Source organism: Coregonus lavaretus, assembly GCF_964263955.1.
Source record: "Coregonus lavaretus genome assembly, chromosome: 15".
In the NCBI taxonomy this organism is placed as follows: Eukaryota; Metazoa; Chordata; class Actinopteri; order Salmoniformes; family Salmonidae; genus Coregonus; species Coregonus lavaretus.
In genome coordinates, this window is record NC_140002.1 from 35,354,903 (window position 1) to 35,381,572 (window position 26,670).

The 26,670-nt window shown below is 42.7% G+C and overlaps 1 protein-coding gene across 1 annotated transcript; it reads right to left on the minus strand.

Moving 5' to 3' along the window:
• Positions 1 to 246: 246 nt before the first annotated feature.
• Positions 247 to 26,670, minus strand: LOC311143123 (peroxisomal sarcosine oxidase-like; the record flags this gene model as incomplete). Its single annotated transcript, XM_084178920.1, has 7 exons — positions 247 to 383; positions 6,303 to 6,456; positions 6,850 to 7,002; positions 19,166 to 19,348; positions 19,568 to 19,781; positions 25,699 to 25,847; positions 26,560 to 26,670. The coding sequence occupies 7 exons, from the start codon at positions 26,668 to 26,670 to the stop codon at positions 247 to 249; spliced, it is 1,101 nt and encodes a 366-aa protein (XP_084035046.1).

Consider the following 26,670-nt stretch of genomic DNA (forward strand, 5'->3'; position numbering starts at 1 on the left):
CATGAATTATTATCTTGATTTATAATGCAGCTCTGATAAAGTCAATGAGTAGATGCCTTGTTTGTAAATCAAACAGTAGTCAATATGGTATGTGCATCATTCACAAAGAGGTGGTATTGGCATCATACACACGTGGATACTCCACTTTCATAACAATGTTCACATTCAACCTTTTCAGTCAGTCTGTACTCAGATGAACCATAATGGATCAATACTTACTTCTGATTCCAGTTGTTTACTTTGTGATTATGTGTATAAAGAGGATTTGGGATTGGACTGGAACCGCTGGATTTTGAAAGGTGAGAGGTCATAGGAGGGCATCTGTCCAAGGCTCAGCTCACACAGCACCTTCCCAACGACTGGGCCAAACTTGAAACCATGACCTGGGAAAAGAAAGAGTTCAGTGACCTTATGTCAGTCTAAAATATGTGCATATAATACAATGTCTAAAGATAAATCTGGGTAGAACTTAGTATGTAATTTACGAACAAAAGGCTCTACAGAATGAGAACATTATGTGGTAGACCTTGAATTGTTTCAATTACTATAATCAGGTAATAGTATTTTTTCGCACTTCATCAATTTCTCACTTTTTCCCATCTCACAATTTTCTCTAAGAATAGCTGTTCAAGCAGATGGGTGATTGTGCTGTCTGCCCAAAATACATTAATCTTATTGAGGTGAGAGGAGGTCATTGGTAGACCTGGGGGAACAGATCCTGGCCGTGACAGGCATGCAGTGTCACAAAGAGATTGGGAGGGAGGGATGGAGGGGAAGGAGAGAGAATGAGAGAGGAAACACAATAGGGCCAGCAGAATCTCTTTTGTCTGATCCTGTCGGTGTGATTACTATTCTGCCCTGCTGTCAGTGATGGTAGACATAAGGTAGCACAACCCAATAATTAAGAGTCGAGGTACAGAAAATTCCTTCCTGAAATTTGGCGCTACTATATCTTTATAATTTACCATTGCACACCAGTATAATATATTTCATATTTTGAAATGACAGTGTGGTATAAAGTTTCAGATTAATTAGTCCTGAACCTAGCATGTAAGCCATTTAGATGAGTGCAATATAAGTGGTTTAAGTGCAGTATGACAGTATTAAACTGTGAACACGGTAAACAATATGTGGGTGGTATAAAAGAATCAAACTAATTAATAGTGATAAATGGTGACCCCGTCCATTGCTCTTAATGCCTTATTAAAGCACTAGGAGGCTGAAAGAACAATAGAGCTAAGTGTAGCAGACTGCCGGTTCTTTTTCCAGTTGTGTAGTTACATGTAAGACAATGCACTGCAAGATGAATAGCTTTGGCACCACGCCAGGGCTGTGACAGAGCATGGTGGAGTTCCTAACCCCCAAGTTGTACGGGTTGTAGCTATAAACTGATTAAGAGCATAAACTAATTACACGTTTAATCGCAGAATTCATTAGCAGAAGCCAAGTCTCTCCTGGTCTGAGTGAATGGCCTTCCAGTCTGGATTAGTACACTCTACCAATATCAAAAGGGAGGCAGCCAGGCTACAAAACTGGCTTTCAGCTGAGGGGCCTGCAGAAACTTACACTAGTTGCCATTTGGCTGTAGATTTTAGTGATATGGTCTCTCAGTGCTGAAATGTGCAGATACAGTTGAAGTCGGAAGTTTACAAACACTTAGGTTGGAGTCATTAAAACTTGTTTTTCAACCACTCCACAAATTTCTTGTTAACAAACTATAGTTTTGGCAAGTCGGTTAGGACATCTACTTTGTGCATGACACAAGTAATTTTTCCAACAATTGTTTACAGACAGATTATTTCACTTATAATTCACTGTATCACAATTCCAGTGGGTCAGAAGTTTACATACACTAAGTTGACTGTGCCTTTAAACAGCTTGGAAAATTCCAGAAAATGATGTCATGGCTTTAGAAGCTTCTGATTGGCTAATTGACATCATTTGAGTCAATTGGAGGTGTACCTGTGGATGTATTTCAAGGCCTACCTTCAAACTCAGTGCCTCTTTGCTTGACATCATGGGAAAATCAAAAGAAATCAGCCAAGACCTCAGAAAAAAATTGTAGACCTCCACAAGTCTGGTTCATCCTTGGGAGCAATTTCCAAACGCCTGAAGGTACCACGTTCATCTGTACAAACAATAGTACGCAAGTATAAACACCATGGGACCACGCAGCCGTCATCCGCTCAGGAAGGAGACGCGTTCTGTCTCCTAGAGATGAACGTACTTTGGTGCGAAAAGTGCAAATCAATCCCAGAACAACAGCAAAGGACCTTGTGAAGATGCTGGAGGAAACAGGTACAGTGGGGAAAAAAGTATTTAGTCAGCCACCAATTGTGCAAGTTCTCCCACTTAAAAAGATGAGAGAGGCCTGTAATTTTCATCATAGGTACACGTCAACTATGACAGACAAAATGAGAAAAATATTTTCCAGAAAATCACATTGCAGGATTTGTAATGAATTTATTTGCAAATTATGGTGGAAAATAAGTATTTGGTCACCTACAAACAAGCAAGATTTCTGGCTCCCACAGACCTGTAACTTCTTCTTTAAGAGGCTCCTCTGTCCTCCACTCGTTACCTGTATTAATGGCACCTGTTTGAACTTGTTATCAGTATAAAAGACACCTGTCCACAACCTCAAACAGTCACACTCCAAACTCCACTATGGCCAAGACCAAAGAGCTGTCAAAGGACACCAGAAGTTCAAACAGGTGCCATTAATACAGGTAACGAGTGGAGGACAGAGGAGCCTCTTAAAGAAGAAGTTACAGGTCTGTAAGAGCCAGAAATCTTGCTTGTTTGTAGGTGACCAAATACTTATTTTCCACCATAATTTGCAAATAAATTCATTAAAAATCCTACAATGTGATTTTCTGGATTTTTTTCTCTCAATTTGTCTGTCATAGTTGACGTGTACCTATGATGAAAATTACAGGCCTCTCTCATCTTTTTAAGTGGGAGAACTTGCACAATTGGTGGCTGACTAAATACTTTTTTCCCCACTGTACAAAGATCGTACTTTTTGGAGAAATGTCCTCTGGTCTGATGAAACAAAAATAGAACTGTTTGCCCATAATGACCATCGTTATGTTTGGAGGAAAAAGGGGAAGGCTTGCAAGCCAAAGAACACCATCCCAACCGTGAAGCACGGGGGTGGCAGCATCATGCTGTGGGGGTGCTTTGCTGCAGGAGGGACTGGTGCACTTCACAAAATAGATGGTATCATGAGGAAGGAAAATTATGTGGATATATTGAAGCAACAGCTCAAGACATCAGTCAGGAAGTTAAAGCTTTGTCGCAAATGGGTCTTCCAAATGGACAATGACCGCAAAGTCAAGGTATTGGAGTGGCCATCACAAAGCCCTGACCTCAGTCCTATAGACAATTTGTGGGCAGAACTGAAAAAGTGTGTGCGAGCAAGGAGGCCTACAAACCTGACTCAGTTACACCAGCTCTGTCAGGAGGAATGGGCCAAAATTCACCCAACGTATTGTGGGAAGCTTGTGGAAGGCTAACCGAAACGTTTGACCCAAGTTAAAAAATTTAAAGGCAATGCTACCAAATAATAATTTAGTGTATGTAAACTTCTGACCCACTGGGAATGTGATGAAAGAAATAAAACCTGAAATAAATAATTCTCTATACTATTATTCTGACATTTCACCTTCTTAAAATAAAGTGGTGATCCTAACTGACCTAAGACAGGGAATTTTTACTAGGATTAAATGTCTGGAATTGTGAATAACTGAGTTAAAATGTATTTGGCTAAGGTGTATGTAAACTTCCGACTTCAAATGTGTACAGTGCACTTATCCACATTTTATCTACAAGTGTAAATCAAGAAAATTAAGAGTCATTGTTGAAGCACATGGAGGGTTGTTTTGAGTACTGAAAATGTGTCTCTGTGTTCTTTCTTCAATAATGTTTAGAGTCTCTCTGAGAGTTTGCCACATGCTTTCATTCTAAATCCAAACTGGATTGCTGAACTTAACCTTGTGTTCCACCCTCACGCTCAATTGAGTCACTCAACAGAACATTGTAATCCTAATGTCATGAGTGTTGTTATAATTAACACATTCAACAGTTGTTGTTGATAGCCTCTATCGGCACTCTGAAAATAGCCAATACTAATGATATTGATGGTTTAGTCAGATGGCTAAGTCGATAGTTAGATTCGTGAGGATTAATCCATCTAGTGAATATTTCAGCTCTGTGTTACTGTAGTACAGAGATGGCAGCAGTGGCGACCCGTTATTCAGGGCAGTTTTTTGCCTGTTTTGCATGTTATTTTGGCATTAATATGTGTCACATATCAGTTTGCAAACAATGTAAAAAATAATAATATTGAGTTAATAAAGCCGCATACAAACACAGTCTCATTTTTGCTTTCTTGAGTAAGGCAGCTCCAAAATGCAGGTGTTTCAGCCTAGCTCACTGCTTTCAAAATCTACGGGGAGAGCTAGAAAATGCAAAGCCCTTGGGTGCTGCCATAGAGTTACATTAGAAGTGCCCATCCAAGAAGGCTCAAGGTCATTAGCCACAGATAAAATGACGTCAAATCACGTTATATCTACCGTAGCTTTGATTGGTTGTGCACCGCCCATGGGTCTCCCGGTCACGGCCGGCTGCGACAAAGCCTGGACTCAAACCAGGATCTCTAGTGGCACAGCTAGCACTGCGATGCAGTGCCTTAGACCACTGCGCCACTCGGGAGTCACTTTTCACGAGCCACTTTTCAATCCTTGTCATATTTAGAGAAATAATAGATAAAACGTATCTGTGCTCATCGGCCATTGGACATAAACTTTACACAACAAGTTGGAAATTGAGTGGTTTGGAAGGAATCAGTGGCTATCTGCAAGCGTCACAAAGCAATCACTAGCCTGCTATTCAGTGGAGAGGGTGTGTGGTCCAAGTCTGGGTTTAAGGGTCTCTTTTCCAAGGAATGGGCCAAAAACGGTTGAATACACTGCCCATGCTGTCAATCCAGCATGACTTCTGCCGTGTTCAAAACAACTGGAAACTTGGAACTGGGAAATCTCAGACTTCAGTGAGTTCAAGATAACTTGGAACTCGTGGTCCTCTGTAGCTCAGCTGGTAGAGCACGGCGCTTGTAACGCCAAGGTAGTGGGTTCGATCCCCGGGACCACCCATACACAAAAATGTATGCACGCATGACTGTAAGTTGCTTTGGATAAAAGCATCTGCTAAATGGCATATTATTATTATTATTTAAAAAACGAGCTCCGACTGGGAAAATACGTTTTGAACGGTCATCCAACTCGGAATTCCAAGTCGGAACTCGGGCCTCTTTCTAGAGCTCCGACCTGAAGATCACTGACGTCATGATTCAACCTTGTTTTTTTCAGAGTTCCCAGTTGTCTTGAAAGCACCATAAATCCAGAGAATGCCAGACTTTGATGACAAAGTTTGATGACAAAATGTGCGCATAAGGACCGCCGCGCCACCTTCCTGCTCAAGTGAGCACAGCACAACAAGGTGAGTCCAAAAACGTCTTGTATGCTGCTGCATAAATGATGTAATATGCCAGGGAGATATGTATACTGTAGCTAAGAAAGTAATACTAAGTGTATGTTGGGTAGTAAGCTGTTAGTAGCCCATGTGCCTCAACCTAATAATTTGGTCCCTTTCCCCTTCATAACTTAGCTTACTGTTCTGACTTGGTGGTGCACATGTAGCCTATAGCATGTTTTAGAGAAATGTCATCATCGAATATAGTAAGAGTTTTCATTGTCTGCTTATATGCTCCCTTTATTTATCCTACGGTTCTGACTTGGTGTACAGGGAGAACACTGTAAGAACGGCCCATGTTCTGAATTCTGTCTCTGTACATTTCAAAAGTGCTGAACAAATAGTTATTGACTACGTCCGTCCTAGCTCGCTCATTAATGTCTTAATCGAAATTACGGATTGCCTCTTTTCCGCTCGTCGTCCCCTTATGCCATAGTTGGTACATCTCAATTGTCAGTAGAAACCACATTTGTTTAAGCAAGTCAGCCATATCAGCTATGTTTTTTAAAAAGGCAGTAAATGAGGCTGATTTAACTGTTTCGCTGCCAGACAAGGCTCCGCTGATAGCCAGGTGTAACAGTGGTAAGGATTCAATCCATGGTGCTGAAAAGAAAGCTTTATGTAGGCCTTAGCAGTTTGTGGGCACCGTTTGTCACTGTTATAGTGCAATTATTGTATTGTTTAGTGTTGTGTAGTGGCTTTGCTGGCATGCATCTAAAAACCAAGATTTACATGCTACAATCGCCACTGGACGGCAGTAGTCTGACTGACCGTGTACAGGCAGCTCTCCACCACATTTGGCTCTGGCTCCAGGCCTGGGAGGTAGTGGGACACAAACTGGGACAGGAGATGGACGTCCGTCCTGTCTGTCTGTCGGTTCCTCTCGTCGGGTTCCGTCTCACTGCCCATGTGGTAGCAGATCTGAGGAACACAAGGACAATACCACTGCTGAAGCATAGAGACATTCTGAATCTCTCATCATGGAGGTGTGGACGTGTGCATGATGACTTAATGACATGGGTTGGTTGGTTTGATATTCTAAAGTCTGATTAAGGGTAGATAGTGGGGTTTGTCTGATAGCTAAATGCAATGCCTGTGTATCCTTAGGGATTTACCCTGAAACCCTACAAATAGCGTCCTCTGTGTATTCATTCCTCACAATAGGGATCTGATTACAGTGTGAAGGAATGCTGCTTTCAGCCTATCCCTCCACAGGACAGCAGTCATTTTGTCCAGGGAAATGGCATTCTAATAGTTGCTGCATTATTCAGTGTTAGTAAGTGATACTTTCTGTATCCAGGCAGTGTTCTTCACCTTCATCAGGCCTGGATACTCATTGGAGGGGAGGCCATAGAAGTGGTACTGCGCTCCCTCCACTCCCATCTGGACGAAGCAGGGGAAGCGGCTGTTGATGCCATATGTGCCCGGGACCTTCTCCTTCCAGTAGAACACATTAATCTTCACCACCTGGCCTCGGCAGCACAGCACATAAGGGCAGACACATTTAACAGACTTTCCTCAGAGGGAACGCACCCTCCCTCCCTATACAGCTTCCTCTGGAGTTACCTGTGCTGTAGTTAGCTGGTGTTTCTATGTTTTGAGGGTGACATTTCAACCAAAGGATTATGTCATCATGGTAACCAATTTTCAACATAGACAAACCTTGTATAAAATATGTTGAATTTGTACCTTTGAAACAACGTTAGATCTTCTACTTTATATCCACTATCAGGAAAAAAAATGATAGGTTGGGTAGCACCTCCTACTGGAGAATTGATCTATCTACAGCTATCCATTTGGTCTCCCATCCAGGGTTTTAACCAAGCCCAGGTTTGATATTTGTCACTGACTGCTACCAATGTGCTATCGTGAGAATGAGTATTGAGAAATTATCATTAACTAAATAGATTCACTGTTGCTATCGAAGTCATTCCAAAGTGTAGCTTTAAGAGAGCAAATGAAATGTAACCATACTTTGTAAGTCATAATGCTACTGTTATTTTACTGCTGCTCTTTAATTATTATTATTATTTAATTTTATTTTTTTACTTATCTATTTTTTACTTAACGCTTTTTTTTTTTAAACGCCATTGTTGGTTAAGGGCTTGTAAGTAACCATTTCACTGTAAGGTCTACACCTGTTGTATTCAGCGCATGTGACATATACAGTATCATCAATACTTAGGCCTAAATACAGTAGCACTTGCGAAGTCATCAACAGCTATTGTTTTAAATTCAACCCAGGGTTCAACTAAAAATAGACAATACATACTGTATAGGCCTAGGGTTTCGAGCTTTGGTTGATTTCTAATTTAATCTTCAAATTAATAATTTTTATGTAAGATTCACGCCTCCATCTCAACCAAAAATCTAAGTTAAAGAATAGGACTAAATCAAATCAAACTTTATTTCAAGTGCATTTAAAGTTTGATTTGATTTAGTCCTATTCTTTAACTTAGATTTTTGTTTGAGATGGAGATGTGAATCCGACATATCAATTATTAATTTGTAGACAAACTGGAATTAAATCCAGACTAAGTCAGTGGCACAAAATATACATCTCCTTCAAATGTTGATATTTGGTTGCATTGACAACCAAACACAGTTCAAGATTACTTTTGCAATACAGTAAATAGCCTAAAGTTAAGTCAATCTTACAAACAAATGTAACAGTATTTATTCAACCTTAAAATGAGTAACACACCCATGGCCACATTTTGAGTTTACTGTGACTTTAAATGTCTTCTTATGTAATCATAGAAAGCATGCATGTTCAAGATAGCATGCAAAGGTCACAGGTCTGTGGAGATCTTCACAATATTGCAATAATAATTTGCGCAGAATCTCGAACAGCATTGATCACTTGCACTTTTGATGTAATCTCAACAGGTTATTTGGTTGTGCTATTAGATGATGCACAGTGATAACACATTAAGTTGTATTTAAATACACAATATCTGACATTGGATTCCCATTTCAACCTTCTTGTGCTTTTAAATGGTTGAAAGCAAAGTGATAACACATTTAGATTATAAACCAAAAATCAGACATTATTTTTCAATTAGAATTGATCACCGTCTCAACCAAATATTTCCCAAATGTCCATGTTCCATAGTTTCCTGTAGTTACATTCATGTAGTCAACCTCTCTGTATGTTCAAGCCCTTGTGACTCGAATTGTCTTATGTTTTCCCTAGATGAAGGGTCTGTTCTCCTGCAGTCAGACCTGAGAGATGTGATTATAAATCATCTCAGTTACAGAATTATAGAAAGTGTTTTCAATCATGACCCTGCTGAGAGTAAGGGAGGACAAGTAGAGTTATTTATTCTGGAGACGGACCGGCTGTGTCCCGCAGAGCCTGTTACCGCCCTGTGTCTGACCCGGCAGTGTCTGTCAGAGACACAGACCGCTATAATTCACTGATTTTGGCCTCAGGAGGGTGATTTTTTATTTATAATAAAAAAAAGGAAATATGCTCCAGGAAAAGTACAGGTTAAAATAGATACAGAATCGTGCTCTTCTTACCTGGCAGAGGTCCTTGAGTTGTGTGGTCCACACACAGTGGAATGTTTAAATACAGAAACACGCTTACGTGGAGTTAAATTGCCCCCATGTCAGCTTGGTGTGTCAGTGAATGGCAGAATGGGTGAATTAAATGTCAGCCGTTATATACAGTACACTACTTGACCAAAAATATGTGGATAGCTGCTCGTCGAACATCTCATTCCAAAATCATGGGCATTAATATGGAGTTGGTCCCCCCTTTGCTGCTATAACAGCCTCCATTCTTCTGGGAAGGCTTTCCACTAGATGTTGGAACATTGCTGCAGGGACTTGCTTCCATTCAGCCACAAGAGCATTAGGTGTTTGATGGGGTTCAGGTCAGGGCTCTGAGCAGGCCAGTCAAGTTCTTCCACACCGATCTTGACAAACCATTTCTGTATGGACCTCGCTTTGTGCACATGGGCATTGTCATGCTGAAACAGGAAAGGGCCTTCCCCAAACTGTTGCCACAAAGTTGGAAGTACAGAATCGTCTAGAATGTAATTGTATGCTGTAGCGTTAATATTTCCCTTCACTGGATCAAAGGGGCCTAGCCCGAACCATGAAAAACAGCCCCAGACCATTATTCCTCCTCCACCAAACTTTACAGTTGGCACTATGCATTTAGGCAGGTAGAGTTCTTCTGGCATCCGCCAAACCCAGATTCGTCCGTCGGACTGCCAGATGGTGAAGCGTGATTCATCAATCCAGAGAATGCGTTTCCACTGATCCAGAGTCCAATGGCTCCATTACATGAAGCTTCCTGATGAACAGGTATTGTGCTGACGTTGCTTCCAGAGGCAGTTTGGAACTCGGTAGTGAGTGTTGCAACTGAGGACAGATGATTTTTACGCGCTATGCGCTTCAGCACTCGGCGGTCCCGTTCTGTGATCTTTTGTGGCCTACCACTCCGTGGCTGAGCCGTTGTTGCTCCTAGACGTATCCACTTCACAATAACAGCACTTACAGTTGACTGGAGCAGCTCTAGCAGGGCAGAAATGTGACGAACTGACTTGTTGGGAAGGTGGCTTCCTATGATGGTGCCACGTTGAAAGTCACTGAGCTCTTCAGTAAGGCCATTCTACTGCCAATGTTTTTCTATGGAGATTGTATGGCTGTGTTCTCGATTTTATACACCTGTAAGCAATGGGTGTGGCTGAAATAGCTGAATCCACTAATTTGAAGGGGTGTCCACATACTTTTGTATATATAGTGTATGTACTGTATGTACTGTATGTCAGTGGAAGTTGAAGGCCAATCTGTATTTGGTTTTGTTGGAGAGAGATGTCATAACAGGGGGTTCAGCTGCATAGCTGGATGTATGTTTGTAAGAGAGGTGAAGCTAGCAGGTACAGCTGCAGGAAGTCCTAGGTCTTTGTGTCGTACAGTGAGGGGGAAAAGTATTTGATCCCCTGCTGATTTTGTACGTTTGCCCACTGACAAAGAAATGATCAGTCTATAATTTTAATGGTAGGTTTATTTGAACAGTGAGAGACAGAATAACAAAACAAAAATCCAGAAAAACGCATGTCAAAAATGTTATAAATTGATTTGCATTTTAATGAGGGAAATAAGTATTTGACCCCCTCACAATCAGAAAGATTTCTGTCTCCCAGGTGTCTTTTATACAGGTAATGAGCTGAGATTAGGAGCACACTCTTAAAGGGAGTGCTCCTAATCTCAGTTTGTTACCTGTATAAAAGACACCTGTCCACAGAAGCAATCAATCAATCAGATTCCAAACTCTCCACCATGGCTAAGACCAAAGAGCTCTCCAAGGATGTCAGGGACAAGATTGTAGACCTACACAAGGCTGGAATGGGCTACAAGACCATCGCCAAGCAGCTTGGTGAGAAGGTGACAACAGTTGGTGCGATTATTTGCAAATGGAAGAAACACAAAAGACTGTCAATCTCCCTCGGCCTGGGGCTCCATGCAAGATCTCACCTCGTGAAATGTGCAACCAGAGGAAAAAAAACTCTAGACCACCTTTACTCCACACACAGAGACGCATACAAAGCTCTCCCTCGCCCTCCATTTGGCAAATCTGACCATAACTCTATCCTCCTGATTCCTGCTTATAAGCAAAAACTAAAGCAGGAAGCACCAGTGACTCGGTTAATAAAAAAGTGGTCAGATGACGCAGATGCTAAGCTACAGGACTGTTTTGCTAGCACAGACTGGAACATGTTCCGGGATTCTTCAGATAGCATTGAGGAGTACACCACATCAGTCACTGGCTTCATCAATAAGTGCATCGATGATGTCGTCCCCACAGTGACCGTACGTACATACCCCAACCAGAAGCCATGGATTACAGGCAACATCCGCACTGAGCTAAAGGGTAGAGCTGCCGCTTTCAAGGAGCGGGACTCTAACCCGGACGCTTATAAGAAATCCCGCTATGCCCTCCGACGAACCATCAAACAGGCAAAGAGTCAATACAGGACTAAGATTGAATCGTACTACACCGGCTCTGACGCTCGTCGGATGTGGCAGGGCTTGAAAACTATTACAGACTACAAAGGGAAGCACAGCCGCGAGCTGCCCAGTGACACAAGACTTCCAGCTAAACCACTTCTATGCTCGCTTCGAGGCAGGCAACACTAAAGCATGCATGAGAGCACCAGCTGTTCCGGATGACTATGTGATCACGCTCTCCGTAGCCGATGTGAGTAAGACTTTTAAGCAGGTCAACATTCACAAGGCCGCAGGGCCAGACGGATTACCAGGACGTGTACTCCGAGCATGTGCTGACCAACTGGCAAGTGTCTTCACTGACATTTTCAACATGTCCCTGACTGTCTGTAATACCAACATGTTTCAAACAGACCACCATAGTCCCCGTGCCCAAGGACTCTAAGATAACCTGCCTAAATGACTGCCGACCCATAGCACTGACGTCTGTAGCCATGAAGTGCTTTGAAAGGCTGGTCATGGCTCACATCAACACCATGATGCCAGACACCCTAGACCCACTCCAATTTGCATACCGCCCCAACAGATCCACAGATGATGCAATCTCTATTGCACTCCACACTGCCCTTTCCCACCTGGACAAGAGGAACACCTACGTGAGAATGCTATTCATTGACTACAGCTCAGCATTCAACACCTTAATGCCCTCAAAGCTAATCACTAAGCTAAGGATCCTGGGACTAAACACCTCCCTCTGCAACTGGATCCTGGACTTCCTGACGGGCCGCCCCCAGGTGGTAAGGGTAGGTAACAACACATCTGCCACACTGATCCTCAACACGGGGGCCCCTCAGGGGTGCGTGCTCAGTCCCCTCCTGTACTCCCTGTTCACCCATGACTGCATGGCCAGGCACGACTCCAACACCATCATTAAGTTTGCCGATGACACAACAGTGGTAGGCCTGATCACCGACAACGATGAGACAGCCTATAGGGAGGAGGTCAGAGACCTGGCCATGTGGTGCCAGGATAACAACCTCTCCCTCAACGTGACCAAGACAAAGGAGATGATTGTGGACTACAGGAAAAAAAAGAGGACTGAGTACGCCCCCATTCTCATCGACGGGGCTGTAGTGGAACAGGTTGAGAGCTTCAAGTTCCTTGGTGTCCACATCACCAACGAACTATCATGGTCCAAACACACCAAGACAGTCGTGAAGAGGGCACGACAAAGCCTATTCCCCCTCAGGAGACTGAAAAGATTTGGCATGGGTTCTCAGATCCTCAAAAAATTCTACAGCTGCACCATCGAGAGCATCCTGACTGGTTGCATCACCGCCTGGTATGGCAACTGCTTGGCCTCCCACCGTAAGGCACTACAGAGGGTAGTGCGTACGGCCCAGTACATCACTGGGGCCAAGCTTCCTGCCATCCAGGACCTCTATACCAGGCGGTGTCAGAGGAAGGCCCTCAAAATTGTCAAAGACTCCAGCCACCCTAGTCATAGACTGTTCTCTCTGCTACCGCACGGCAAGCGGTACCGGAGTGCCAAGTCTAGGTCCAAAATACTTCTCAACAGCTTCTACCCCCCAAGCCATAAGACTCCTAAACAGCTAATCATGGCTACCCGGGCTATTTGCACTGCCCCCCCCCCCCACCCCATCATTTTACGCTGCTGCTACTCTGTTTATTATTTATGCATAGTCACTTTAACTCTACCCACATGTACATATTACTCCAACTACCTGTTGTATTTGGCGCATGTGGCCAATAAAATTTGATTTGATTTGATTTTGAGTTGCAATGATCATGAGAACGGTGAGGAATCAGCCCAGAACTACATGGGATGATCTTGTCAATGATCTCAAGGCAGCTGGGACCATAGTCACCAAGAAAACAATTGGTAACACACTACGCCGTGAAGGACTGAAATCCTGCAGCACCCGCAAGGTCCCCCTGCTCAAGAAAGCACATATACAGGCCCATCTGAAGTTTGCCAATGAACGTCTGAATGATTCAGAGGAGAACTGGGTGAAAGTGTTGTGGTCAGATGAGACCAAAATCTAGCTCTTTGGCATCAATCAATCAATCAATTTTATTTTATATAGCCCTTCGTACATCAGCTAATATCTCGAAGTGCTGTACAGAAACCCAGCCTAAAACCCCAAACAGCTAGTAATGCAGGTGTAGAAGCACGGTGGCTAGGAAAAACTCCCTAGAAAGGCCAAAACCTAGGAAGAAACCTAGAGAGGAACCAGGCTATGAGGGGTGGCCAGTCCTCTTCTGGCTGTGCCGGGTGGAGGTTATAACAGAACCATGCCAAGATGTTCAAAAATGTTCATAAGTGACAAGCATGGTCAAATAATAATCAGGAATAAATCTCAGTTGGCTTTTCATAGCCGATCATTAAGAGTTGAAAACAGCAGGTCTGGGACAGGTAGGGGTTCCATAACCGCAGGCAGAACAGTTGAAACTGGAATAGCAGCAAGGCCAGGCGGACTGGGGACAGCAAGGAGTCACCACGGCCGGTAGTCCCGACGTATGGTCCTAGGGCTCAGGTCTCTCAGTTGGCTTTTCATAGCCGATCATTAAGAGTTGAAAACAGCAGGTCTGGGACAGGTAGGGGTTTCGTAACCGCAGGCAGAACAGTTGAAACTGGAATAGCAGCAAGGCCAGGCGGACTGGGGACAGCAAGGTGTCAGCATGCCCGGTAGTCCTGGCGTATGGTCCTAGGGCTCAGGTTCTCAGAGAGAAAGAGAGAACGAGAGAATTAGAGAGAGCATACTTAAATTCACACAGGACACTGGATAAGACAGGAGAAGTACTCCAGGTATAACCAACTAACCCCAGCCCCCCGACACATAAACTACTGCAGCATAAATACTGGAGGCTGAGACAGGAGCGGTCCGGAGACACTGTGGCCCCATCCGAAGAAACCCCCGGACAGGGCCAAACAGGAAGGATATAACCCCACCCACTCTGCCAAAGCACAGCCCCCGCACCACTAGAGGGATATCCTCAACCACCAACTTACAATCCTGAGACAAGGCCGAGTATAGCCCACAGAGGTCTCCACCACAGCACAAACCAAGGGGGGGCGCCAACCCAGACAGGAAGATCACGTCAGTAACTCAACCCACTCAAGTGACGCACCCCTCCTAGGGACGGCATGAAAGAGCACCAGCAAGCCAGTGACTCAGCCCCTGTAACAGGGTTAGAGGCAGAGAACCCCAGTGGAGAGAGGGGAACCGGCCTGGCAGAGACAGCAAGGGCTGTTCGTTGCTCCAGAGCCTTTCCGTTCACCTTCACACTCCTGGGCCAGACTACACTCAATCATATGACCTACTGAAGAGATAAGTCTTCAGTAAAGACTTAAAGGTTGAGACCGAGTCTGCGTCTCTCACATGGGTAGGCAGACTGTTCCATAAAAATGGAGATCTATAGGAGAAAGCCCTGCCTCCCGCTGTTTGCTTAGAAATTCTAGGGACAATTAGGAGGCCTGCGTCTTGTGACCGTAGCGTACGTATTGGTATGTACGGCAGGACCAACTCGGAAAGATAGGTAGGAGCAAGCCCATGTAACGCTTTATAGGTTAACAGTAAAACCTTGAAATCAGCCCTTGCCTTAACAGGAAGCCAGTGTAGGGAAGCTAGCACTGGAGTAATATGATCAAATTTCTTGGTTCTAGTCAGGATTCTAGCAGCCGTATTTAGCACTAACTGAAGTTTATTTAGTGCTTTATCCGGGTAGCCGGAAAGTAGAGCATTGCAGTAGTCTAACCTAGAAGTAACAAATGCATGGATTAATTTTTCTGCATCATTTTTGGACAGAACATTTCTGATTTTTGCAATGTTACGTAGATGGAAAAAAGCTGTCCTTGAAACAGTCTTGATATGTTCGTCAAAAGAGAGATCAGGGTCAAGAGTAACGCCGAGGTCCTTCACAGTTTTATTTGAGACGACTTTACAACCATCAAGATGAATTGTCAGATTTAACAGAAGATCTCTTTGTTTCTTGGGACCTAGAACAAGCATCTCTGTTTTGTCCGAGTTTAAAAGTAGAAAGTTTTCAGCCATCCACTTCCTTATGTCTGAAACACAGGCTTCTAGCGAGGGCAATTTTGGGGCTTCACCATGTTTCATTGAAATGTACAGCTGTGTGTCATCCGCATAGCAGTGAAAGTTAACATTATGTTTTCGAATAACATCCCCAAGAGGTAAAATATATAGTGAAATTCCTCCTCCTCGCCGTGTTTGGAGGAGGAGGAATGCTGCCTATGACCCCAAGAACACCATCCCCACCATCAAACATGGAGGTGGAAACATTATGCTTTGGGGGTGTTTTTCTGCTAAGGGGACAGGACAACTTCACCGCATCAAAGGGACGATGGACGCGGCCATGTACCGTCAAATCTTGGGTGAGAACCTCCTTCCCTCAGCCAGGGCATTGAAAATGGGTCGTGGATGGGTATTCCAGCATGACAATGACCCAAAACACATGGCCAAGGCAACAAAGGAGTGGCTCAAGAAGAAGCACATTAAGGTCCTGGAGTCGCCTAGCCAGTCTCCAGACCTTAATCCCATAGAAAATCTGTGGAGGGAGCTGAAGGTTCGAGTTGCCAAACATCAGGCTCGAAACCTTAATGACTTGGAGAAGATCTGCAAAGAGGAGTGGGACAAAATCCCTCCTGAGATGTGTGCAAACCTGGTGGCCAACTACCAGAAACGTCTGACCTCTGTGATTGCCAACAAGGGTTTTCCCACCAAGTACTGAGTCATGTTTTGCAGAGGGGTCAAATACCTATTTCCCTCATTAAAATGCAAATCAATTTATAACATTTTTGACATGCGTTTTTCTGGATTTCTTTGTTGTTATTCTGTCTCTCACTGTTATAATAATATGCCATTTAGCAGACGCTTTTATCCAAAGCGACTTACAGTCTTGTGTGCATACATTTTTACGTATGGGTGGTCCCGGGGATCGAACCCACTACCCTGGCGTTACAAGCGCCATGCTCTACCAATTGAGCTACAGAGGACCAAGGACTGTTCAAATAAACCTACTATTAAAGATAAAAATTATAGACTGATCATGTCTTTGTCAGTGGGCAAACGTACAAAATCAGCAGGGGATCAAATACTATTTTCCCTCACTGTATGTATTTATGTGTGTCCTCATAGTTGTTACATGTTTGTATAACATAAACTGTGTGTCTGCGTGTGTGCCTGCATGCGTGTGTGTGTGCCAGTGGCGATTTTAGCATGTACATCTTGGTGGGGCAAACACAATTATTTATTTTTTGATGCATGACAGCAAAGCCACAACAAAACACTAAACAAAACATTAATTGCACTATAACAGTGACAAATGGTGCCCACAAACTGTTAGGGCCTACATAAAGCTGTCCCAACAGCAGAGCTTTCCTTTCAGCACCATGGAGTGAATCCTTACCACCGCTACACCTGGCTATCAGCGGAACCTTGTCTGGCAGCGAAACAGTTCATTCAGCCTCCATTTCCTGCCTTTTTAAAAACCATAGCTGATATGGCTGACTTGCTTAAACAAATGTGGTTACTACTGACTCCTTGTGGATTTGTGTAAGTCGATAAGAACCGCATTCTCCTTCAATAATAATGAACGCCAAAATGAGTTTTGACTTTGAACCATACACAAACATTATTACATTCTTGTTCAGTAAATTCATAATGTGTATTCTTATATCATTAACACTTAGCTCTAAGGATAAGCAAGTGCAAGCAAATGAGCTGTGATGAGGTAGGCCTATTCGTTCAGCACTTTCAAAATGGACACAGACAGAAATTCAAACAGATGTTGAGGCCTTAACTTCACCACAGAGAGAGAGAGAGAGAGACTTGGTTAGCCTACCATTTGAAGTACTTTATTAGGCCTATGTGGTCTAAAAAGAAAGGAAAATACAATCGTGAGGATCCACTTTTATATACAATATACCGACACATTGCAAAACAACCCTCGCTGGAATTGAGCGAGCTAAAATGGACGTAGTCAATATAATATTTGTTCAGCACTTTTGAAATGTACAGTGACAGAATTCAGAACATGGGCCGTTCTTACAGTGTTCTCCCTGTACACCAAGTCAGTACCGTAGGATAAATAAAGGGGGCATATAAGCAGACAAAAAAAGCTCTTACTATATTCGATGATGACATTTCTCTAAAACAGGCTATAGTCTACATGTGCACCACCAAGTCAGAGCAATAGGCTAAGTTATGAGGGGGAAAGGGACCAAATTATTAGGGTGAGGCACATGGGCTACTAACAGATTACTACCCAACATACACTTAGTATTACTTTCTTAGCTACAGTATATATATCTCCCTGGCATATTATTTATACAGCAGCATACAATAAATGTTTTGACTCACCATTGTTGTGCTGTGCTAACTTGAACAGGAAGGTGGCGCGGTGGTCCTTCTAGTGGGCAAATTTTGTCATCAAACTTTGTCATCAAAGTCTGGCATTCTCCGGATTTATGGTGCTTTCAAGACAACTGGGAACTTGGAAAAAAAACAAGGTCGAATCATGACATCAGTGGACTTGAAATTCCGAGTTGGATGACCGTTCAAAATGTATTTTCCCAGTCGGAGTTCCCATTTGTCTTGAACTCACTGAAGTCTGAGATTTCCCAGTTACGAGTTTCAAGTTGTTTTGAATGTGGCAGAAGTCATGCTGGATTGACAGAATGGCCAATGTACTCAACCTTTTCTGACCCATGGTGTTGCGTGTGAATGTTTATCCTTTTAAGCTTGGAAAAGAGACCCTTTCAGACAGATGTTTTAAATCCTTAAACCCAGACTTAGCAGGCAGGGGAAGCAAAATAGTGATTGCTTTGCAACTCTTGCAGTTAGCCCCTGATTCCTTCCAAACCACTCATTGTTGAATTTGCAATTTACAACATGTTGTGTAATGTTTATGTCCAATGGCTGATGAGCACCGATACGTTTTATCTATAATTTGATTGGAAATTATTTGCCACTAGATTGCCGACGTGATTCATGATGATGACTGCTTGTCTAGCTTGCTAGCTATTTTGAAAGTATGATGTTGACATGATCAGTCCAATCAAAGTTACGGTAGATATAACGTGATTTGACGTCATTTTATCTGTGGCTAATGACCTTGAGCCTTCTTGGATGGGCACTTCTAATGTAACTCTATGGCAGCACCCAAGGGGGCTGGAACTGCCTAGCTCTCCTTGTAGATTCTGTGGTGACGTAGTTTCCCCATGAGTGACAGAACACTGAGCCAATCACGGCGCAACTAGAGAAGATTACCAACTCCTACGCTCTGTATTTTTCGCTGGCTGCCCCTCCACCACAGAAAGCACTGAGCTAGGCTGAAACACCTTCATGTTGGAGCTGCCTTACTTAAGAAAGCAAGAAAGAGACCATATTTGTATGCGGCTTTCTTCAATCAATAAATGTGTTTTTACATTGTTTGCAAACTGATATGTGACACGAATTAAAGCCAAAATAACATGCAAAACAGGCAAAAAAAAGAAATATATATATATATATATATATATATATTTTTTTTTTGCTATACAGGTGGGGCTCAGAATGACGGGTCTTCACTCGTGTGTGTGCATACGTGTGTGTGTGTGTGTGCGTGTGTGTTTGTGTGACTGTACCTGTAGTGGTATTTGTAGTCCAGTATGGGCCATCAGTGTGTTGGCCCAGGGCCCAGCTGTAATAACCAGGCTCTCTGCCCTGTAGACCCCAGTTGCTGTCGTCACGGTGACTGTAGAGCCAGGCTGGATGTCTGTAACCTTATCTCCATCCTTTATCACTCCTCCCACACTCTGGAACACTCTCTGGGAATGCATGCGAGAGATGTAGAAATTAAGGGAAAAGCCTTTCTTACTTCCCTTAGCAGTCTAATGTGACTCTAGAAAATTCATGGAGGAGCCTGAATGAGATTCATACCTGAGTTCCTGTGACTGTTATTTCAATCCATTATACCAAGAGGTCTGAACCTCTCCGCAAGGTCACTAGGTGTTGTAAGAAGTTTGCTTCAAGGGCCCTTACTGTACCTGTACTGTCCTGAGGGCCCGGTCTGCATACAGGACCCCAACGGTGGTGTCTATGAGGGCCCTCTCCCCAGCCAGCAGGTTGACCTGGGGGAGCCTCTGGCTGAACACCTCTGGTCCCAGGGTCTCTGTGGGAACCTGGTTCCTCTCCAGGATGCTCCTGAACAGCTGGAAGTCCATGTCATCCTCAGGGCCCTTCACCAGGATACCAGTACGCCTGGGAGTGGGATGGGAAGAAACAAATTAAGTCCTACGGGTGTGTTGATGTTTGTGTATCATCAAGAGGAAATGTTACTGTTACTAGAGGCAGTTATTAAAGCATCCTGCTTACAGTGCCTAGTAAAAATAATGACATGGCATACATGGAAACTGCAGTCTCCATTTGAAAGACAATATGTACATGAATAAACCATCTATAATAAGACGCTTTCTTACAAACTCAGTCTTTGTGTAACATACAGTGCATTCGGAAAGTATTCAGACCCCTTCCCTTTTTCTACATTCTTTTTCGTTACAGTCTTATTCTAAAATTGATTAAATGAATTTTTTTCCTCATCAATCTACAAACAATACTCGATAATGACAAAGCGAAAACAAGTTTTTAGAAATTTTTGCTCAGGTGCATCCTGTTTCCATTGATCATCCTTGAGATGTTTTTACAACTTGATTGGAGTCCACCTGTGGTCAATTCAATTGACTGGACATGATTTGGAAAGGCACACACCTGTCTATATAAGGTCCCACAGTTGACAGTGCATGTCAGAGCAAAAACCACGCCATGAGGTCAAAGGAATTGTCCGTAAAGCTCAGAGACAGGATTGTGTCGAGGCACAGATCTGGGGAAGGGTGCCAAAAAAGTTCTGCAGCATTGAAGGTCCCCAAGAACACAGTGGCCTCCATCATTCTTAAATGGAAGACGTTTGGAAACACCAAGACTCTTCCTAGAGCTGGCCGCCCCGGCCAAACTGAGCAATCGGGGCAGAAGGGCCTTGGTCAGGGAGGTGACCAAGAACCTCATGGTCACTCTCACAGAGCTCCAGAGTTCCTCTGTGGAGATGGGAGAACCTTCCAGAAGGACAACCATCTCTGCAGCATTCCACCAACGACCCTAAGCACACAGCCAAGATAACGCAGGAGTGGCTTCGGAACAAGTCTCTGAATGTCCTTGTGTGTCTCAGCCAGAGCCAGAACTTGAACCCGATCGAACCTCTCTGGAGAGACCTGAAAATAGCTGTGCAGTGACAGACCATCCAACTTGACAGAGCTTGAGAGGATCTGCAGAGAAGAATGGGATAAACTCCCCAAATACAGGTGTGCCAAGCTTGTAGTGTCATACCCAAGAAGACTTGAGGTTGTAATTTCTGCCAAAGGTGCTTTAACAAAGTACTGAGTAAAGGGTCTGAATACTAACGTAAATGTGATATTTCAGTTGATCATTTTTAATAAATTAGCAAACATTCTAAAAAACAGTTTTTGCTTTGTCATTATGAGGTATTGTGTTTGGATTGATGAGGATTCTTTAAAAAAAATCCATTTTAGAATAATAATAATAATAATTTAACAAAATGTGGAAAAAGTCAAGGGGTCTGAATACTTTCCGAATGCACTGCACGTTACCATGAAAGCATAAAGTGAAAAATAAATTAAACACAGCCTCTAAAATAAATGAAATGTTGAATCTATGAAAATAATGTGTTGATGTACAGTACCAGTCAAAAGTTTGGACACACCTACTCATTCAAGGGGTTTTCTTTATTTTTACTATTTTCTAAGTTGTAGAATAGTAGTGAAGATATCAAAACTATGAAATAACACATATGGAATCATGCAGTAACCAAAAAAGTGTTAAACAAATCAACATTTATATTTGAGATTCTTCAAAGTAGCCACCCTTTGACTTTATGACAGCTTTTGTCATAAATTATTATTATTGGTGTCCTTTAGCAGCAGCAATTTGACCATAAAGGCCTTTACAAAGTCTCCTCTGAACAGTTGATGTTGAGATGTGTCTGTTACTTGAACTCTGTGAAACATTTATATGGGCTGCAATCTGAGGTGCAGTTAACTCTAATGAACTTATCCTCTGCAGCAGAGGTAACTCTGGGTCTTCCGTTCATGTGGCGGTCCTCATGAGAGCCAGTTTCATCATAGCGCTTGATGGTTTTTGCGACTGCACTTGAGGAAACTTTCAAAGTTCTTTAAATTTTCCGGATTGACTGACCTTCATGTCTTAAAATAATGATGGACTGTTGTTGCTCTTTTCTTATTTGAGCTGTTCTTGCCATAATATGGACTTGGTCTTTTACCAAATAGGGCTATCTTCTGTATACCACCCCTACCTTGTCACAACACAATTGATTGGCTCAAACGCATTAAGAAGGAAAGAAATTCCACAAATTAACTTTTAAGAAGGCACACCTGTTAATTTAAATGCATTCCAGGTGACTACCTCATGAAGCTGGTTGAGAGAATGCCAAGCGTGTGCAAAGCTGTCATAAAGTCAAAGGGTGGCTACTTTGAAGAATCTCAAATATAAATGTTGATTTGTTTAACACTTTTTTGGTTACTACATGAATGTGTTATTCCATGGTTTTGATGTCTTCACTATTATTCTACAATGTAGAAAAGAAAAACCCTGGAATGAGTAGGTGTATCCAATCTTTTGACTGGTACTGTATGTACTTGGCTAAGATTATGTTAACACAGTAGGCCTTTCCAGTGGCAATCAGCGGTTGAAACAATAACAAAGCTAACTCCCCTCCCCTGTTTCGGTAAAAAGCTGAGGGACGTGGCTGGAGAAATATAACCACTCTCAAATTCATAGACAGAGCTGTGGATGGACGGACAGACCATCCATGATGTCGAAGTTATAGTTTTAACCATGTTTTGAGGCTATATAGTGTTTGTTTACATTTACTTTGTTTACAAACATTGGAGTAAAACAAGCTTATATTTTGGGTTCTGATGGGGTAAGACAGTTGAACTAAGATCATGAGGTATTCATAAGTTATATTCTTCAAGAATCAATGGGTACATACAGTATAATTCATTTATAAGTCCAAAAATGGATGTGGCTACTGCAGACTGCACCTTTCGGTGAAGGTATGGGTGTGGTTGGAGGCCTGTCCAACCAACAGGTGCCATCTTGAAATATTCTGCATTCATAACAAGTGGGAAATTCGGAAAATACTACTTGTGAACTGGGCGCAACAAGAGTTCTGTTTTTCCTGTGTCTTGTATCATATTGTACAACAGCTGATGAAACTAACACTGTAAAAGTGTGAAAGAATCTGATCAGTGTTATTTCCTGATAGTTGCTGGTTGAAAATACAATCTACACAGCAGGTTTTGCATGGGTGGAGTTTCAGCTTGCCCGGTAAATAAGTTAATAGACCAATAACAAAGAGTTCCAAACCTCTCTGCCAATAACAGCTTTTAGGTGCCCTCCCCCTCCCCACTCAGACCACTTTCAGACTGTCCTAGCAAAATTCTTGTTTAAGAAAGTTTTTTGCTAAAGAGATATTTTTGTTTCTTTTTGACAATTTGAATGGAAAACTATTACAGTAAGGTACTTAACTGTTACCAGAAATGATTTGATATTGATATAAAAACGTCTGCATTGGGCCTTTAACCACAGTGTGTATCAATCCACCAGAGTGGAGGGACCTAATAGGAGGGATATGTAACCTGAAAACTAGCTGTTATTGGCAGAGATGTTTGGAACTCTCTATGTTTTGATCTATTTATGCCGCGTTCAAGACAACTGGGAACATGGAAAAAAAGCTCAGAATGGGAAAAATCGCTTTGAACGATCATCCAACTCGGAATATCAAGTTGGAAACTCGGGCCTCTTTCTAGAGCTCCCAGTTTCCGACCTGAAGATTGCTGACGTCATGACCTCTTATATTTCAGAGTTCCCAGTTGTCTTGAAAGCACCATTACTACCTTTTGATGTCACCAGGCAAAACTCCTCCCATATTAAAAGGGCTTGTGTGGATTTTCACACTTTTACATTGTTAGTTTCATCAGCTGTTGTACAATATGATACAAAACACAGGGAAATTTTTTTGTTTTGACTGCACTGGGCCTTACTCATAGCTTCTGGAAGGTTTGTAGAAACATAGTAAGAGAGGAAAGATAAGTTTGAATGGGAAGACAATGGGTGTGAAAATGTTTTACCTATTACATTTCAGACTCAACGCCATAAAAACTAACCGAGATAGTTTTTTGTAAAAAATGTAAGAGCCCTAATTGAATACAGATTTAGAAAATGTGTCAGGTCCACCCTCTGTGTCACAATGGGCTAAAACAGGGTCACATAGGGTGTTTTTGGTAGTTTTACAAATGTTCATGGTATCAAAAGTATACACCTCACACACATGGCTCAAATTGAAGAAGACACTTGTACCATGTCAGATAATGAGTTGAAATGTATTTAAGTTTGAGTTTATATCCCAATATTACATTTTATATGCAACACAGAAGATTAAAACATAAAAATCCCTTGTTTGTTTTTTGAGGTGTACATTAAGAGAACTATTCAAAAATGGTCTGTTGGTTGATATTCCCCTTGGGTAATTCCCCATCATCTTGTCAACATGTGCTAAAAAATGAATTGAGAGTCTTAGCTTTCACAATAGCAGATAACTCCAACCATTCAAAAGTTAGAGACACATTTGTAGGAAAAAGACAGAAACCAATCTGTTTGTCACAACTGCTAATTCGCGGATATTGGAGGTTCCTCATTTAATCGTGGTTCTATGAACGAAGCAGCGCATTCAGTGGATTGAAAATCATTGGGGAGGGGATGACAAAATATCCCCCCCCCTGGAATATTGGGGGGTACGTGTCCCACTCACTCTGAGCAAGGGAACACAACCTTCGTTTGCTGTTTGCTAAGACGGATTTCAGGCCTCATTTCTCCCATATGCCACTATTCTGGTGGAAAGATAGACAGAATATTTCAGAGCCATCACCTTCCATTGGACCATCCCATTCTGTTGGAATTACTTTTTTTTGTCTTTTTTGGTCCCCCCCCATTGGATTATAAATATTTATTTGATTTAGACTTGGACTCAAACAGTCAACCTGTGGTTCTTGTGGGAAGGTTTTCAGTTACAATGTGAATTTTCTCAATGCACTTTTGGCTCTTACAGAACTATTCATTTGTTGTTGATGTTTGAGTCCTTCTTTTGTTGTTTATGCTGAACCCCTATGGTTTTCCTATCAATACCATTATTATTGTACTGGCCAAGTTCCTCAATCTCAAAGTTTGTGGTTTATGGAGAGGGCCATGTTGTGCAGGAGGGCCACCCAGGGATGGGCTGTAGGTCTCTGAGTGGCTGCCTTTAATTGAGTGGTCTGGGTGAGGGATGGTCTCTGGGGCGATGTATGACTGCTGTTTTCTCTGGTGCAGGCGGCCCACTGTGATGCATGTGCAGCACCACAGCCAGGAGACTGCTCCATTCATCAGCACCCCTCCCCCAACCCCCTGAGCTGGGTGGGTGTAAATATGATCTGCACCCCAGTGCGGCCTGCCCGGCCTTGAGTGATGGGCACAGTGTCCGGGGGCTGCCCACAGGCATAGCACTCATCTATCCTCCTCACTGAAGGATCCATTTGGCCGGTGAAATACAATCCAGGAACCTGGTTTCGCTCATCCAGATTTACACAGCTTCCCCTCCTCTATCTTTCATTATCTCAATGGTTTTTAAAGGTATAGGCCAAGGCCATCCCTGCAGTAAGCCCCACGCCTCAGCACTTATATCATCCTGTATATGACTTATACTGCACTGAGGGAGATTCATGCTGGGGTTCAAATGCAGTTTGGAAGTCATTGTTTTTATTGCTGGTTTTGTAGTGTGTCATTTCACTCCCACACTAACATAGCTTCACCAGAACCCTGATAGGTCAGTGAGCTTGAAAGGTGTCCTATCAGCTTTGGTTTGTCTAAGCCAATGAGAACCGGCTCACGGTGACATAAGTGAATGCTTTCCTGTCATATCTATTAATGTAAATTAACATAGTGAGTGAAACTAGTCCAGGCTCAGTTCAGGGCACTCTAGGCATAACAGTATAATGAGGACAGGCTTTCCTTCTACATAATGTTTTATTAAGAAAAAGTAGCAGCGTACCTGAACAGTGTGACATTAGCCTCAGCCTCCAGTTTTGCCCAGAGCTGGTAGCATTCCTCCATCATGTGGGTGTAAAAGTCCTGTTCATAAGTCTTCCGGATGATCCTGGTCTGGCCATGGGAACTCCCCCAGGAGTGGGGCAGGAGGAACTGAAGAATGACACAGCATAATGCCCTTTTGGCTCTATATTACAGTGTATGGTTCTTATTGTAGTCTGTGGTGCTCAATGGCCAGTGATGAGGAAAAGGTATCACTGATGAACTGATATTGTTTTGTAGCTTTGTGCTTATCCTGCAATGATAAATGTTTTATTCTTACTGTATGTTACTGTCAGTTGAGCAATGTCAGATGTGTACACATAAGTTTAAATATTAGGCCATAGACATGATGAATACAACTCAGTGATTTAAAAAGAAACTAGTGAAAACATGTATTCAGCGTGTTATTGTCTTGCAAATGATCCATTAATCATGAGGCACAGAATATTTTATTTAACTCATCTGCACACCTTCTGCTGTCTGCAGTGAAGGTTGGCTGTTATTGCAGGTGAATGTGGCCTTCATTGAAGATGACCTTCCTCTTCCATTGTTTGGCTATCCACTTAAATAGCAACATCGACCAATGTTTTTTTTATCAGTAGCAGAACATATTGATAGCTGCTGCCTTACAAACAACTGGTGTTGTACGTGGGTTCATTCTCTGCGGATGTCTCCCTTTTAGCTCCATCAAACCTGTTGTCTTGTTTGACCTGACTTCAAAGATGTTCTCACTCCGATTGAAGGCTCAATACATTAGTTCACTTGCAGAAAACTACAAAACTGGAGTCACTGGGTGGATATGGATAATGAGTTAGTTACACACCTGCTCCAGTAGAAGAGTTTTCTTGTTATTTTTTGCCAGGTGATAGGCGGTGAAGGAGCCTTGTATCTCTGCTCCTATAACGATACAGTCGTAATCATGCTGGTCGGACAT